Below are 15,712 nucleotides of genomic sequence, written 5' to 3' on the forward strand. Positions count from 1 at the left end.
TGTCTACAAACTAGGGGAACGATTTATGTCATTTTTTTCTTTCTTTTAATAGTAATGGCGGCGATCTGCGATTTTTAGCAAGACTGTGACATTGTGGCGGACAGATCGGACCCCTAACTGACATTTTTTACACTTTTTGGGGGGACCAGTGACATTACTAAAGTAATCAGCAGTGGCGGCTGGTGCTCAATGGGCCGGGGGGGCAGCAGACGGACCACACCATAACCCCCCGGGCCACACTATCCCGCACACCATACCCCCCACCCCCCGGTCATCGGCTCACTCACCCTCTCACCCTGGACATGTGGAGGGCAGTCGGCAGTCAGCAGCAGCGGCGGCTTCCCCATCGGTCTCCTCCCTCTTCCTCCTCGGCCAATGGCATGGCATCGCCTTTCAGCCAATCGGGAAACGGGTCTCAGGACCTACTTCCTGATTGGCCAGGAGAAGAATCCATGTGGCAATAACGAATATTCGCTATTGTCACACAACTGGGTGGGCTCAGGGCGCAGTGCTCTGCGCCCTGAGTCCACCCTTTTTTGAAGCCTTTTAGAGCCTCTGGCTTTAATCATGTGCTTAAAAAAAAAAAAAACCCCATTGGAATCCATGCGTCCGGCACCTTGAATGTAGAATAGGGGACCGGACGCATGGATGGGGGGGTGGCGCCCCCAATGGACGGGTCAACCCTGGTAATCAGTGCTAAAAATATGCACTATTACTGTAATAATGACACTGGCAGGGAAGGTGTTAACCTAGGGGTGATCAAAGGGTTAAGTGCCTAGGGGAGTGTTTTCTAACTGGGGGGAGGGACTTGTGAAATAATCATAGAGACCTGTGATCCTATATAGGAGGATCACAGATGCTCTGTGATCATTTCGGAGAGAACAACAGTTGACCATCCTTCTGTCTCAGCGGGGAGCAATCGTGGATGGCAATTGGTGCTGCCGGTCCCACGTATCGGCATCCCCGCTGCCCCAGGAGCGCTCCGGCAAACCGACGTACCCCTAAGTTGCTTTGCGCAGCCGAGCCAGCCTGCCACAGTAAAAGTATGTGGTTAAAAAAAAAGACCTTTCCTTTTCAATCTGAAGCCACTGTAATTTTCTGAAAATGCAATGCAATATGGCTACCTGGAGCTGTTCTGTACACAGAATGTATACTGACCACACCCCAGAAACATAATTTCCTGCTTGTGTGATTGGCTCACCAATTTTCCCAGAAGTTTGCCTAAGATACAAGTCAGATTTCTGGCATCCCCTGCAACAAAAATGTCATTTTTGGTGAGATACTCCCAATAGGAACACGTTTAAAGGGATGCAGGCCCAGCAGATTTCCTCATTAGTGCCCTGCAGCTGCACAGCTGATTGCTTATTATATAAAACACTCCCATTAGACCCAATCACGCGCAGAGGAACAAACAATGATTTCTTCAGAATAACAAAAGATAGGAATCTGCAACTAAGGTTGTTTTAATCCTTGCCATGTTCATAGATTACCCAGAGGGGAATGTTTTTTTCTCAACAAGAGAGTTACGCTTTAAAGGGGAGTTTCCCCTGTAAATACAGAACCCAAGGACTGTCCTGGAAAAGTAACCAGTTGTGTTCCTGGAAAGCTGGAAATAGGCCACTAAAACTTGTGAGGCAGACTTGAAGTGCAGCTATTTGAAAACGCATTGAGGAGTCTGAACTGACAAGCAGTGATGTTCAGAAGATGATAGCAGAGAAATGAAAGAAATAAATCATGTTAGACATCATAGGGCACAATGAGTAAGTTAAAATGAAATGGTAGTGTTACACCTTTCCCTGTAGGAATCAATGGCCTTAGAAACGCTAAAATCACTTGAGAAAGTGAAGATCAATCATTTTACCCACTTGCCCCTCGAGAAAATCAAATCCAGGTGAGAAGGGGAAAATCTGTCCACGGAATAATGTGCTTTCATTGTGTATGATAAGATCTAAAAAGTCACACAGCTCCTTTGCCATTAAATGGACACATCTTGATGGAAGAATGTTTATAGCGATAATATCTTAAGCTATTTTCAGTGATAGCGTAACTGTTCTTGATAACCTAAAGTAATAAGTCTTTCTGTGATCATGTGTCACACCAGACACAAAGTATTATTGAGCCACCCTATTATAAAATGTGATGTTCTTATACAACCTATTTTGATTTAAGTATACAGTCAAACAGGCATGTATATACAATAGATTTATGATATAAAGTGTTACTTAACCCACATTAGTAAAATTAGTGTGTATATGCAGTAAACATGCTTGCTATACTCACTGTGGAACCTAATTACCACATTGTCTAAAAAGGCTATTTGATCCTGTCTTCTCTGATCCTCCCCTTCTTTTACTGTCCCCAATCCATCTGCTGGTAGTACAGAACCTTGGGGGCTCTCTGCACATGCTCAGTTTGATGTGTATTGCTAGAGAATTTTTTTCTTGGGATAGTGCATGTGATCAGCACAGGGCCAATCAGCGCTGTCCAGACAGAAGGTCAGGGGTCTTGCAGCCTCATAGGACAATCAGAGGAGAATGAAAAAAAAGATTTTACCAGTGCCCTACCAGACACAGATAGAAGTCATAAGACTGCTAAATACTGCTGATAAGAAAAGGTATTTAGCAGTTTATATTTAATTGCATTTCCATGTTCTGTGTACTGTGGGAGACCAGATATAGTAAATGCAGGGTCCTGGGTTTAAATGGCCAAATGAAGCATTATTTTTATAGACTTGAATTGCTTGTTTTACTTTTTTACGGTGCTGACATACAGTATTATATAGTTCTATATGTATTACATTTTATCACTGATAGCAAATCTAAAATCTTACAGTTGCCACCAGAACTGGAGGTAAGGGGAAATCTTCCAACGCGGACACCTATTCTGGTGATAGCTGTCCAAGAGAGGATTTTTTCTTATGTCAGAGAAATGTATTTTCATTTCCTGTTCTGTCACTGAGACTGGAAGTGATGGGTTACCTCTCCAACCAGACACAGCAAAAAAGACTGGAGTGACAATCATTTCCTGCTGTATCAAAAATCATGAATAATATATATATATATATATATATATATATATATATATATATATATATATATATATATATATATATATATATATAATATACACTGTATATATATATAATATACACTGTATATATATATATATATATATATATATATATATATATATATATATATATATATATACTGTGTGTATATATATATATATATATATATATATATATAAAATATATATCAAAATAAATCAGATATTTATAATTTATGCTCAGTATATTAACCCTCATCATTCCAAAGCCAACCCAGTTGCCAGTGTGTTCCTGCTTCACCCTTTTGACTAGTTGAATGATTGGTAGCATTCTTGATCACTGTTTAACAGCAGGCATGTTGATTAAATGTTTCAGTGGTAATGGAAGGATCGATTCTGCCTAAACCCTTGATCCTAGGTTCACATTTCTTCTGGGCTGCTTTTGCACCAGCACGGTGGTTCAAATTAATGGGCTGCTATGCCTGCATTTCCACAAAAGAAAGGTGTATGCACCATTTCAAAATCGCAATCGCAGGGATATCACATGGTCTTTTTGACCATGCGATTTTCCAGAGGCTCCCGCACCCGCAAACACGCTGCGTGCTGAGATGAGTGGGGGTGCTATCCAGAATGAACGGCAGACACGTGGGTCACCTAAGAGCAAGCGATTTAGCTGCGGGTGGTTGCGGGTGCGGGAACAGATGCAATTCCCACAGCCACACGCAGAGGTGTGAACCTAGTTCAAAGCAATATTAAACTCTTAAAAAATATTGCTGCATACCACTCCTTAAATGTGATGACTTCATTAGTTTTCTCTTTTTCCTTATTTGTCATCGGGCCAATAACCCATTTCCTGTCTTAGCTAGTTCACACAAAAAAATGTCCTCCAGATCGGTTTCAGATGCATTTCTGCAAGTGCGTTTTTGATGCGTTCCAGTGCGTTTTAATGCGTTTTGCATCCAGGTGCTTTTTTTTCCTGTTTTTTTTTTTTTTTTTTCACTTTTTCCACTTTTTCCACTTTTGATGTGTTTTCCAAGTTTTTTTCCACTTTTTCCACTTTTGATGTGTTTTACTGCGTTTCAGTAAAAATGCAGCATGTTCTACTTTTTTTTCTGGAACCGGAATGCACAGGAACTTCAAGCACTGTTGTGAAATATGCCATTAAAAAAACCCTATAACCCTACTTTCTATGTCTCATCACTTTAACTGCCTCTTTTGCTGGACAGCTTGGTCTGTTAAAGGACGTTGAAATATAACAGACTTACTGGCCATTTCACTGTGTAAAAATAAAAAAAAAAAGCCTAAAAACTAAAAGTAATGCAGTAACTACATGTAAGCATTGGTAAGCTGTAATGTAATACATATATACCATGTACTGTAAACTGTAAAATTAAACCCACATAATTCATCCAAGTAGGCAGGCATCGATGAGAAAGGATATGTTTGTGAAAGGCAAGCAAAAATATATCAAACTACTGGCAAGAAAAGCACAGTTTCAAGTCATGTGACCTGGATGAGTCCCATTTTAAAATGTCTAAATTTATTAACCAGGTTGTCTCGCTTTCTGAAGCTCAGGGGACAGCTACACTATAATACCAAAAGTATTAGGATGCCTGCCTTTACTCGCACATGAACTTTAATGACATCCCAGTCTTAGTCTGTAGGGTTCAATATTGAGTTGGCCCACCCTTTGCAGCTATAACAGCTTCAACTCTTCTGGGAAGGCTGTCCACAAGGTTTAGGAGGGTGTCTGTGGGAATGTTTGACCATTCTTCTAGAAGCGCATTTGTGAGGTCAGGCACCTATGTTGGACTTGCTTGCAGTCTCCGCCCTAAGTCATCCCAAAGGTGTTCTGTCGGGTTGAGGTCAGAATTCTGTGCATGTCATTCAAGTTCCTCCACCCCAAACTCGCTCTTCCATGTCTTTATTGACCTTGCTTTGTGCACTGGTGTGCAGTCATGTTGGATCAGGAAGGGGCCATCCCCAAATTGTTTCTACAAAGAAGGGAGCATGAATTTGTCCAAAATGTCTTGGTATGCTGACGCCTTAATCATTCCCTTCACTGGAACTAGGGGGCCAAGCCCAACCCTTGAAAAACAACCCCACGCCATAATCCCCCCTCCACCAAATGATTTGGACCAGTGCACAAAGCAAGGTCTGTAAAGACATGGATGAGCGAGTTTGGGGTGCGGAAACATGACAGAGTCCTGACCTCAACCCGATAGAACACCTTTGGGGTGAATAAGAGTGAAGACAGGCCTTCTCATCCAACATCAGTGCCTGTCCTTACAAAAGTGCTTCTGGAAGAATGGTCAAACATTCTCATAGACATACTCCTAAACCTTGTGGACAGCCTTCCCAGAAGAGTTGAAGCTGTTATAGCTGCAAAGTGTGGGCCAACCCAAAGCACAATACACTTTAGGGGGGGAACCCTTGGGGGAATCAAAAATGGAGAAAGATCTGGGAGTCTTGTTAGAGGATAGACTAGGCAATAGCATGCAATGTCAAGTGGCATCTGCCAAAGCCAGCAGAATATTAGCATGCATAAAGAAAGGGATGTATTCCAGAGATAAGACTATAATCCTTCCACTTTATAAAACTCTGGTCCGACCCCATCTGGAGTATTCTGTCCAGTTCTGGTCGCCAGTCCTCAGGAGGGATGTGTTGGAGCTGGAGAGAGTCCAGAGAAGGGCAACCAAACTAGCAAAGGGGATTGGAGAACCTTAATTATGAAGACCGTCTGCAATTGCTTGATTTACTCTCCCTGGAGAAGAGACCCCTGAGAGGGGACATGATATCAATTTATAAATACCTCAATGGTGATCTCGGCATAGAAAAAAAGCTATTCAGTCGCAAGGATTGCACAAGGACTCGAGGCCATACAATGCGATTAGAGGAGAAGCGTTTTAACTTCAGGCAACGTGGGGGGGTTCTTTACTGTTAGGGCTACAATATTGTGGAATTCTCTACCACAAGAGGTGGTTTCTGCGGGAAGTATGGTGACTCTTAGACGTACATCTCAATGATCAGAACATTCAGGGGTATGTGAGATGATTATGGCCACACACACCTACACAGGTTGAACTTGTCTTTATTCAACCTCACCTACTATGTAACTATGTAACTCAATATTGAACTCTATGGACTAAGACTGGGATGCCATTGAAGTTCATGTGCATTTAAAGTCAGGAATCCCAATACTTTTGACAATATAGTGTATATACATAAATATAGCCATGTGCACAGCTGAGAATAATAATGAGGTGTATGCTTTGTTGTTGAGTAGGAGTGACAAAAGTCCTTGTAATTTTCTGTCAAACACATACATCCATGCACATGTATAACTATTAAAAGTATCTTATAAAAAAAAAAAAAAAATCTTAGTTTCTTTTTTTCTCCCCCCAATGGCATTATTTTTATGTCACTGCTTGAGACCCGACATTTTCAATAGACCTATCTCTGCAACATATCAAGGCTAATTCACACTGCAAAGATTATCTAATTGTGTTCCAATGCAACACTGAATGAATTAAAAAAGAAATGAAAGGCGATTCATTTTAAAATAATGCCTAGAGCAAATACAGTGTAAAAAGTTACACGCAGAGCAGAATTTATAGGCTGTGAGAAAAATGTGTATTTCATTATTGTGTATTAGCTGGGTTGTGATTATAGGACAGTTTTCTTTTTTTTTTTTATATGTTTATTGTATAGCGGGGAAAGTGGTATTACAATGGAAGGAAAGTGTTAATAAATAAAACATTTTCAAACCACTGGTCTGTGAACGTGTAACACGGATATAGTTTAATTTAATGTCCAATCCTTTCATTGTGTCTTTTAATGCAACGTTTGTCATTGCTTAAAAACATGAAAATCAATAACAAGATGAATATGGCAGAGTAAAAAGGCTTGAGGCTTGTAGGTGATGGAGAAAGATAAGAAAAGATGTGGAGCGGGGCTAATACATACAATGATCAGACAGCAGGTGAGCTGGGTACTCAATAGTCACTTCTTTTCTCTTATTTCAGGCTGCCAGCAGAGTTCTGGACCGGTGAATCCATTCCCCATGCCAATACCCGGAGCAGGCCTAGGAGGACAAGGAGGGGAACTGCTGCCACATTTCCTCTTGGAACCTGAGGACGTATTCATTGTGAAAAATAAACCAGTCACTCTAAGCTGCAAAGCCACTCCAGCCACACAGATCTACTTCAAATGCAATGGAGAGTGGGTCCACCAAACTGACCATGCGATTCAGCACAGCGCAGACCGCAGTACAGGTAATATTGGACATAAAGCTACACAATAAACCAGCCATGTCTGGAGATGATGCACCCAGGCTCAATCTGTAGATTGTGAATGTCTACTCATATTTACCGTTTCCTTCTTTCCTTTGCCTTTACTTTTTTTCAACCAGGGGGGTTAATAGCAGGGCTGGGACAAGAGTTGGGCAGAAGGGGAGGCTGCCTTTGGCACAGCAGTTTACTATAGGGATGGGGGAACCTTCCTTCTTTTACAAGGCTGACAAGGGTAGTGACAGCAGCAGTAAGTTTGATAAGTAAGTGACTGCTGGGCATTGGATCCCCAAACCTGGATGGTTATGGATCTTTGACCTGGGCACTTGATGTCTCAGCATTGGTTGCTAGGATTGTAATAGACCTGGGGCTCTTTGGGCACTCCAAGGAAAGTAATAATGTGGTGCGTGTAGCACACTGTGGTAAACACTGGGTATGGCCACCAGTTGGAGGCTCAGGGGCACCGCCCCACCTATCCATGCGTCTGGCCCCCTAATTTACATGCAGGGTGCCGGACGCATGGATTCCAATTGTTTTTTTTTTTTTTTTGAAGCACGTGATTAGAGCCAGAGGCTCTGATAGGCTTAAAAAAAGGGTGGGTTCTGAGGGCAGAGCCCAACCAGTTGTGTGACAATATTGTGTGAATGAATTCTCGCTATTGCCACACTGATTCTCCTTATGGCCATTCAGGAAGTGGGTCCTGAGACCCATTTCCCGATTGACTGAAAGGAAAAGCCATCCTATTAGCCAAGGGGCAGAGGAGGAGGAGGGAGGAGACTGAGGGGGAAGCCGCCGCTGCCTGCCCAGGGTGAGTGAGCCAGCAGGGTAGTGCGGGCTGGAGCTGGTGGGGGGCAGTGCGGGCTGGAGCTGGTGGGGAACCGGTGACCGGGGGGGGGGCAGTGCGGGCTGGAGCTAGTGTGGTCGGGGGGTGGGGTGGGCGTATGGTGTGGTCCATCTGACGCCCCGCCCCCCCCCGGCCCATGGAGCACCAGCCGCCACTGGTGGCCACATTGCATTAAAGGATAAATCCACCCTAAACCTAAAATCCCTGCATCTATGTATCTCCTCGATCTAAGCCTAACCTATCTAGTCCTGTAAAGAGGAAATCAGTATACTTACCTTTTTAGCTGCCGATCCGACCCGATCTCCAGCGGCGGAAGCTCTGCAGAGGACACGGCCGACAACGGCTGTAAAAATGAATGTGATGTGACGTCACCCATGGACTTACTATGGGGCTTCTGTTGCTGGCTGTGTCCTCTGCACCCACTTCCATAGTGAAGCCGCGGCTGACAGCTCAGCGTGGGATCAGCTCAGATCAGCTTCAAAAAAGGTAAGTATGCTGATTTCTTCTTTCCCGGGCTAGATAGTTTGGTGTTAGATTGAGGAGCTCTATAAATGCATGGATTTTAGTGCTTAGGGTGGACTTATCCTTTAACAGTGGAAGGTGCTTATAGGGGTATGGTTAAATAAAAGCTAAGTCTCCTTGTACCCATTATTTATGCTTTGATTGCTGTGCTACAAACAAAAATCTGACAGACATGTATCATCCTCAACACGATCATTTTTTAAAAATGAAAATACTTTCATTATATATGCTTTTGTGTACACTGATAATAGAAAGAGTATAGAAAGAGTAGAAAAAGAGAGCGATGGATGGGCGCTCTTGCTGGAGGATGAATCCTCAGTTTAAGGAAATCTTGATAGATGGAATGTAGTCAAGCTGATGGTAGATGTCCCAAATGCAAATTAAAAAATCTAATTTCTTCATAAATTTAGGCCAATATATATTCTGCAACATGTTTTTGGTTAAAAATCCCAATAAGCGTATATTGATTAGTTTACATGAATGTTATAGCGTCTACAACCTATGGGATATATTTATGGAATTTTTATTTCTTTAATACTAGTTATGGTGGCGATCAGCAACTTGTGGCGAACAATCAGACCCTAACTGATACTTTTGACACTTTGCAGGAACCAGTGACACTAATACAATGGTCAGTGCTAAAAATATGCACCGTCACTGTACTAAAGACACCGGCTGGGAAGGGGTTAAACATCTAGTTTAACAGTTAAAGGGTTAACTGTGTGCCTAGCCAGTGTATTTGTGTTCTGTATGTGCTGCTTTGACTAGAGGAAGAGATGGATTTTATTCCCTGCTTTGCAGGGACACAAATGCCATCCCTTCCCCAGTGTCAGAATGGAGATCTGCCTTGTTTACATCCAGTGCCTGGCTTCTGCTGTGATTAATCATAGCAGAAGCGGCCAGCTGGTGGTGCATGCGCACCCCCTGTAGGCGGAAGTGCAGAATCACAGGCCCCCCTGTTGCAGTATATTTGCTATAGGGTGGTCTGGAAGTAGTTAAATTAGGGACTGCTTAACAACCATTGAGACAACAAACACTTCTTCTCCCCCATTAAAAAAAATTGTCCACCCCGAGTACAAGTCATCTCTCCCCCCAAAAAAATCTCCCCCTCCAAGAACAAATCCTTCACCTCCTCCCTCAAAATCTCCCCTCCCAGCACAAATTGTCTTCCCCACCAAATTCTCCCTCCCAGCAGAAATCCTCTTCCCCTTCAGGCATAAATCTTTGTTATCCCTCCTCCCCCCCCCCCCCCCGCCCCCAGGTCATTGTGTTTTGCGGTGCAATTTCTCTTTTGCTAGCAAACCCCAGATACAGCACAATAGAAAGCCAGGGGTTCTTCTTCCTTCCAGGCACCCCCTCATCTTGTGTTATGTGACACATCAGAGCTGAGGAGAAGCCTAGGGGCAGCTTTTGCTATTGCTGTGACAAGCAGCCTGCGGGGAGAGATGTCAGCTGCTGAAGTGGCTAGAGATCCTGGCGTCAGGGACTTAGGGCACCCTGCAGGAGATGTGGGACATTTGTCCTAGGGGCCCAGTTCATGGAATGCCCCTGTTTTCAACATAATGAAAAGCCTTCCAGCCACTCAACATATGTAGCCACACAATATTTGGAGTTTTAAAGCAAATTTGAAGTCACAGAAATAGATACAGTCAAATAGACAACCTCCATTTCATAACTAAAGGCCCTGTACACACGATAAAAAAATCAATAGTAAAATTTTGTCCGACTAACGATCTACCGATCATTAATATTGTGCTTTCGACAGCTGACAAATTTTCGGACGACAAAAGCTGAAAGTGCAGGCTATAAAATTTTTATCGTACGTGAACACAAAGTTGAAATTTTTGTTTAATTAGTACAGTTTTCGTCCAAAAAAAAAATCATAAGTGCAAGACTAGGCATGCTCGGAAGTGAAAGAACACATACAAAACAATTCAACACATGACATATATTCTGAAGTTGAATTCTATTGTACGAGAATTTTCATATGAAAGTAACCTCTTCACTTTCCATATGAGACTAGCATGCAACAAAAAACGGACGGAAATTCGTCCGATAATCTGATCGCGTGTACGAGGCGTTGCCTACTCTGTTGCAACAGTTGTGCAGAGTGTGTGAATAGCAAAACAGGCACCTAAGTTAGGTCAGCCATACATGTGTCAAATTTTGAAAGAATTTTCTTTAGAAAATCATATCTATGAATCTATGAATCAAAAAAGAAATAGAAAAAAAAGAAAATAAAATTCCTGGAAACAAAAGAAATATCCAGGAAAGAAAAAAAGATTCCCAGCCACTAAAACTCTTTTATGTAGCAACATGCGGTGAAATTGAAGGCTTGGTTGATCGAATTTTGAAATCAATGGTGGCACCATCGGATCACAAAACGTAATCAATTTCTTATTTTCGAAAGAAAATTTGTTTGGAATCGGATCCATGTATGGCCTGCATTAAACCCAATGGCCTAGCATTCACTACTCAGTATTAGACCGATTCTTACACTCCTCCCCTCATCCTCTGCAATATTGGCCTGTATAAAGAAACGTGTACTAATGGGTGTGGCCATTACTCAGCAATGAATGCAGAGAGAAAAAAGAGGTGGTATTTTCACTAAATGAAAAGGGAAAAGGGTATCTTGAAACTTTTCCAAACTAAATCAGCCACAAATCATAATAGACAGGGGAAATCACATAGGGGCACATTCATTTACCCATCAAATCCCTTTAAACAGTATTTTGTTGAAACCTAATTACATTATGTTACAATTTATGTATATATCAATGTCAAATTACGCAGCAGTTTACAGATCATGCATATAAAGTCAGCGCTCACTTTCAGCAATCCTAAACATAATTCTAAAAAGTCCCACTATTAGCAATTCTAAACATTTTGAAAGTCCCAATCTATAAAGTGTCCTTCCAAAAGTTACCTAATCTTTTATAAGTTCAATGTAGACAAATCTGTTTCGGTAATGTCCTCTCCCTGGTTGTTACTCCCTTGTAGTGTTTCACTCAAGAAGGTGAAGAAGATCCTCATAATTCTCAAACAGGACCTCCCATAATACTCCAATGTGGCTGTTTTACTGTGTCTTTATCTCCCTTCCAGAAGGATTCCCCCTCCCCTTTCTCCAAATTGGTGCTGGAAGCTCTTAAAATAAAGTGGGAGCTCTGAAAATAAAGTAGAATCACATTGTGTAATACTGAAACACTTTTTAATCACCATAAACCAAAAACCATATTACTCACAAAAGTGTATTTATATATGTGTGTATCCCTTTAAGCCTAGTGTTGAGTCCATGCAAACATTAGTGCATCTTTCACTCTATTTTCCTTACCAAATATAAGATCAATAATGCGCCTTCAATTAATTCTCTCTGCTGAGAAATCTTCGCTCATACATCCAGAAAGATGCATAAAACCTCCATAGGATGAAAAATATATAAAATAATGTGATATTATGATTTAAATATCAACTGGGTGCAAAGTGTCATCCCACTCACATTATCATGCATGCTCAAGTGACATAACCAAATCGTGAAACAGTGTCTCCAACAAACTTTTTAACCCTGGTCACACCATGCACCTTACCATATTGCTATACAATAAGCGCTGTTCATGGATATAATTGTAGCATCAATAATCCTGCCAATTCTCCAGCCTCCAATGTTAGGGTTCTTCCATGCAAAACATTAGAGAAGGGCCCATAGTGCAGCAATGTAAATTAAAATCCAACGTTTTATTGTGCAAAAACCTACTTACTTACAAACACCAGATTGTAAAATGACTACAAACCTCAATTAAGATGGCCACTGTGGCACTTCTCGTACATGATTTCATCCCTTTTGGTGTTTGATGTCACCTCCGATGCGTTTCGTCCAATAGACTTCTTCCCAGGATGACATCCCAGGATGAGTATTATGGAAGGTCTCCTTTGAGAATTATGAGAATTTTCTTCACCTTCTTGAGTGAAGCACCACAAGGGAATCATAACCTGACAGGACATTACTGAAGCTGTTTTGTCTACATTTAACTTGGAAAAGATTGAGTAACCTTTGGAAGGACACTTTATACATAGGGACTTTAAAAAATGTTTAAGATGGCTAAAAGTGGGACTTCTCAGAAATATGTTTAGGATTGCTGACTGGGATTGTGGGGTTCTCTCAGCTGCTGCTACTATATTGGAATTGACATTGGAGTAGCCCCTGGTGTGCTAATTTGTACAATAGAGTTTGCAGATCATATACAGCTATTTACATACGTCCCTGCTCCAGAGAAGCTTTAAAACATTAAAGCGTTGTTAAAGACAAACCTTTTTTTTAATGAGCTACAGCCCCTGTCAGTGTTTTCCCATCTGTGTTATATTGGGGAGATTTTCCTTCACTTCCTGTCCCATACCCAAAACAAGAAGTGAGAAGAAATCCCTCCAAAGTGAATCCTTGGATGTCACCAGGGTCACCTGAACTAGTGTCTCCACTGGTAGACTTACTTCCCCTCTATTCCTGTTCTGATGGAAACCCAGAATTTGGGATTTTCTTTCACTTTTAGTTTCGATGACAATGGTAAACAGGATAAATGAATTTCCCTAACGAGGGCACGGACAGCACTGAAAACCTTCAGAACTGAAAAAAAAAAAAATATGTTTTGCTTTTAGTTAGACTTTAAAAAAAAAAAAAACGAATTTTTTGGTTTTAGATTTAGTTTTTCTTTTTTGATTTAGTAGAGAATACTTGAAACGCCTGTCAGGACTTTGTTGTTGTCTGTGCCCCCGCTGGGAAGATTCAACCTCACTGGTGACCATTATCCTAGGGATAGAAAGCAACAAAATATCCAAACTGTTACAGTTGAGTGAAACACCTTTCCTAGTGACAACTGTCTAAGGGGATTTCGTCTCACTTTGTATACAGACAATAAAAACAAAATTCGACCTAGGTATTACCCATTCCGGCAGCAGAGAAATAGGTTGTCAGGCTGTCTGACAGAGCTGTGTAAATCCCAGGATTGGATGGACAGAAATGAAAATCCCCTGTCAGGTAAGGCCGCCACCAAATTTGTATTTCAACAGTGTATTTGTCTTGAGTTCAGCTTCAAATACGAAGGCTATAGCTACAGATGCATTCTGTTTGAGCAGTCTGGATTGAGTTACACCACAGTCAGCTTGCATAAGTTAGGTTATATAAAACAGGTTGCAATTGTTTCTCAACAGACTTCAATGCACATAAAATTTAAACTAGGTGAAAGGTCTTTGCTGTCTGGTTAATGTCTGCCACCTGCTACATTCTAGAGAAACGTATGTGATTGGCTGTGGGCCCTTCTGTGTCTCCAGATAGACAATTATAAGATGAGAATTTTATGAGCAATTGCTATATTCCAGCTCATAAAATACATTTTTCATTCTGCGTCTCCTTTCTGCTCCAAACAGTGCCTCCTCCCTCTTGATCTCTCCACAATGGGATCAGGAAGACATAGGTGCATGGCTTGTAATTTGACAAGTGACAGTGACTGGGAGACATGCCACCAGGCTCTGCAATTTTTCTTTATCATTTTTCACACCACTGTACTGAAGAATAAAAGAAGGAGGGGGTGAACATAGAAAGTAACCGTTTTTTTTTTTTTTTTTTTTTAGTTATTCTTTTTGTTAATTAATTAAACTGCAATAAGAGCATTCTGTTCCTCATCTGCGATGAGCATTCAACAAAAGGCAGACAGTACAAAGTAGATAGGAGAAGGAATATGGAGCTACTTTGTACCGTTTCCCTGTCACAGCAGCTTTACCCAGTCATTCACTCGGCAAAAAGGACTTTGGCTGTACTTATATGATAAACCTACCCTCTTCACCTGATGACAGGAAGGCTGAAAAATTAAATACTGAGCCAGGACATAATTCTGCAGTGAGCTAAGTTAAATGTATCCTTTATCAGATCATATATACATTATATATATATTTTGTGACAGGAAGTCAGGTAAATCTGTGGGTGTTGTCACAGACGGGAGATACATTTCTGCCTTGTTTAGACAATTCCAGAATTACTATCAGGTGTCGGCTGCGGAGGTAGCCAGAAAGGTTTAAGGACGTTGGAAAGCTTCAGCTATTCAGAATGAGGCAATTAAGGCCTCTATAAGTTATCCAGAGGATGACTACTGATTGCTGCATCCTGAGGCTTTGTGCGTTAAGGAGAGCAGTGAGCTGAGAGACTTCTGAAGGTGAGGTGGTGTTGACTTTTTCTGTGGAAAATAAAACAAATAGACTATTGGTCTTCTGCTGTATGACCAGCAGTGTCTGCCCAGCAGTAGGTTGGGACAGACACCATAGGTAGGTTCCTGTGTTGTGAAGGTAGACGCCCCAAGTGGCCAGGGTTTATTTTATGTTTGTTTGATTTATGCTGTTTGGATGCTTGCTCTTGTTTCCAGCAAATTGGAAGAATATATCATAGACCGTTGTTTTCAACCACTCCTCGGCTGTCTCTCTGTGTAACAAACCCACACAAGGGGTCACCCACACCCGCTACCGAGCTAACCCCTTACATTATATATATATATATATATATATATAGTGGGACTGCGATATTGTGGCAGACAAATACGACACCTAACTGAAACTTTTGACACTTTTTGGGACCAGTGACACTAAAAAAGTAATCAGTGCTAAAAAATATGCACTGTCACTGTACTAACGACACTGCCTGGGAAGGGGTTAATATCAGCGACGATCAATAAGTTAACTGTGTGCCTGGTCTGTGCTTACTCAATGTGGTTGAGGTGCTTTGACTATGGGAAGGCAAAGATCAGTGTTCCTGCTTTACAGGAACACAGAATCAATACCTTCCCTCCTGACAGAATGGCAATCTGCCTTATTTACATAGGCAGCTTGCCGTTCTGCCTGTGTCCTATGTAATCAGTGGATGCCAGCGGATATCAAGTCCGCCGTACCCGCCGTTGGATTCCCGCTGTGTGTGATCATAGGGGGAGCACATGCACCTCAGACCTGGAAGTGTCAGATCACATACTAGGTACAT

General features: G+C 41.7%; 1 protein-coding gene across 1 annotated transcript in view; it reads left to right on the plus strand.

The window, feature by feature from the left end:
* The window catches only part of UNC5A (unc-5 netrin receptor A), a 623,577-nt gene that overhangs the window by 291,435 nt on the left and 316,430 nt on the right, over nucleotides 1-15,712 (plus strand). The window contains exon 2 of the mRNA XM_082255192.1: nucleotides 7,074-7,322. Within this exon, the coding sequence (XP_082111318.1) occupies nucleotides 7,074-7,322 (249 nt within the window). The remainder of the gene's footprint in view (nucleotides 1-7,073; nucleotides 7,323-15,712) is intronic.

The sequence above is a fragment of the Pelophylax lessonae genome (genome assembly GCF_965119305.1).
Source record: "Pelophylax lessonae genome assembly, chromosome: 4".
Classification (NCBI taxonomy): domain Eukaryota; kingdom Metazoa; phylum Chordata; class Amphibia; order Anura; family Ranidae; genus Pelophylax; species Pelophylax lessonae.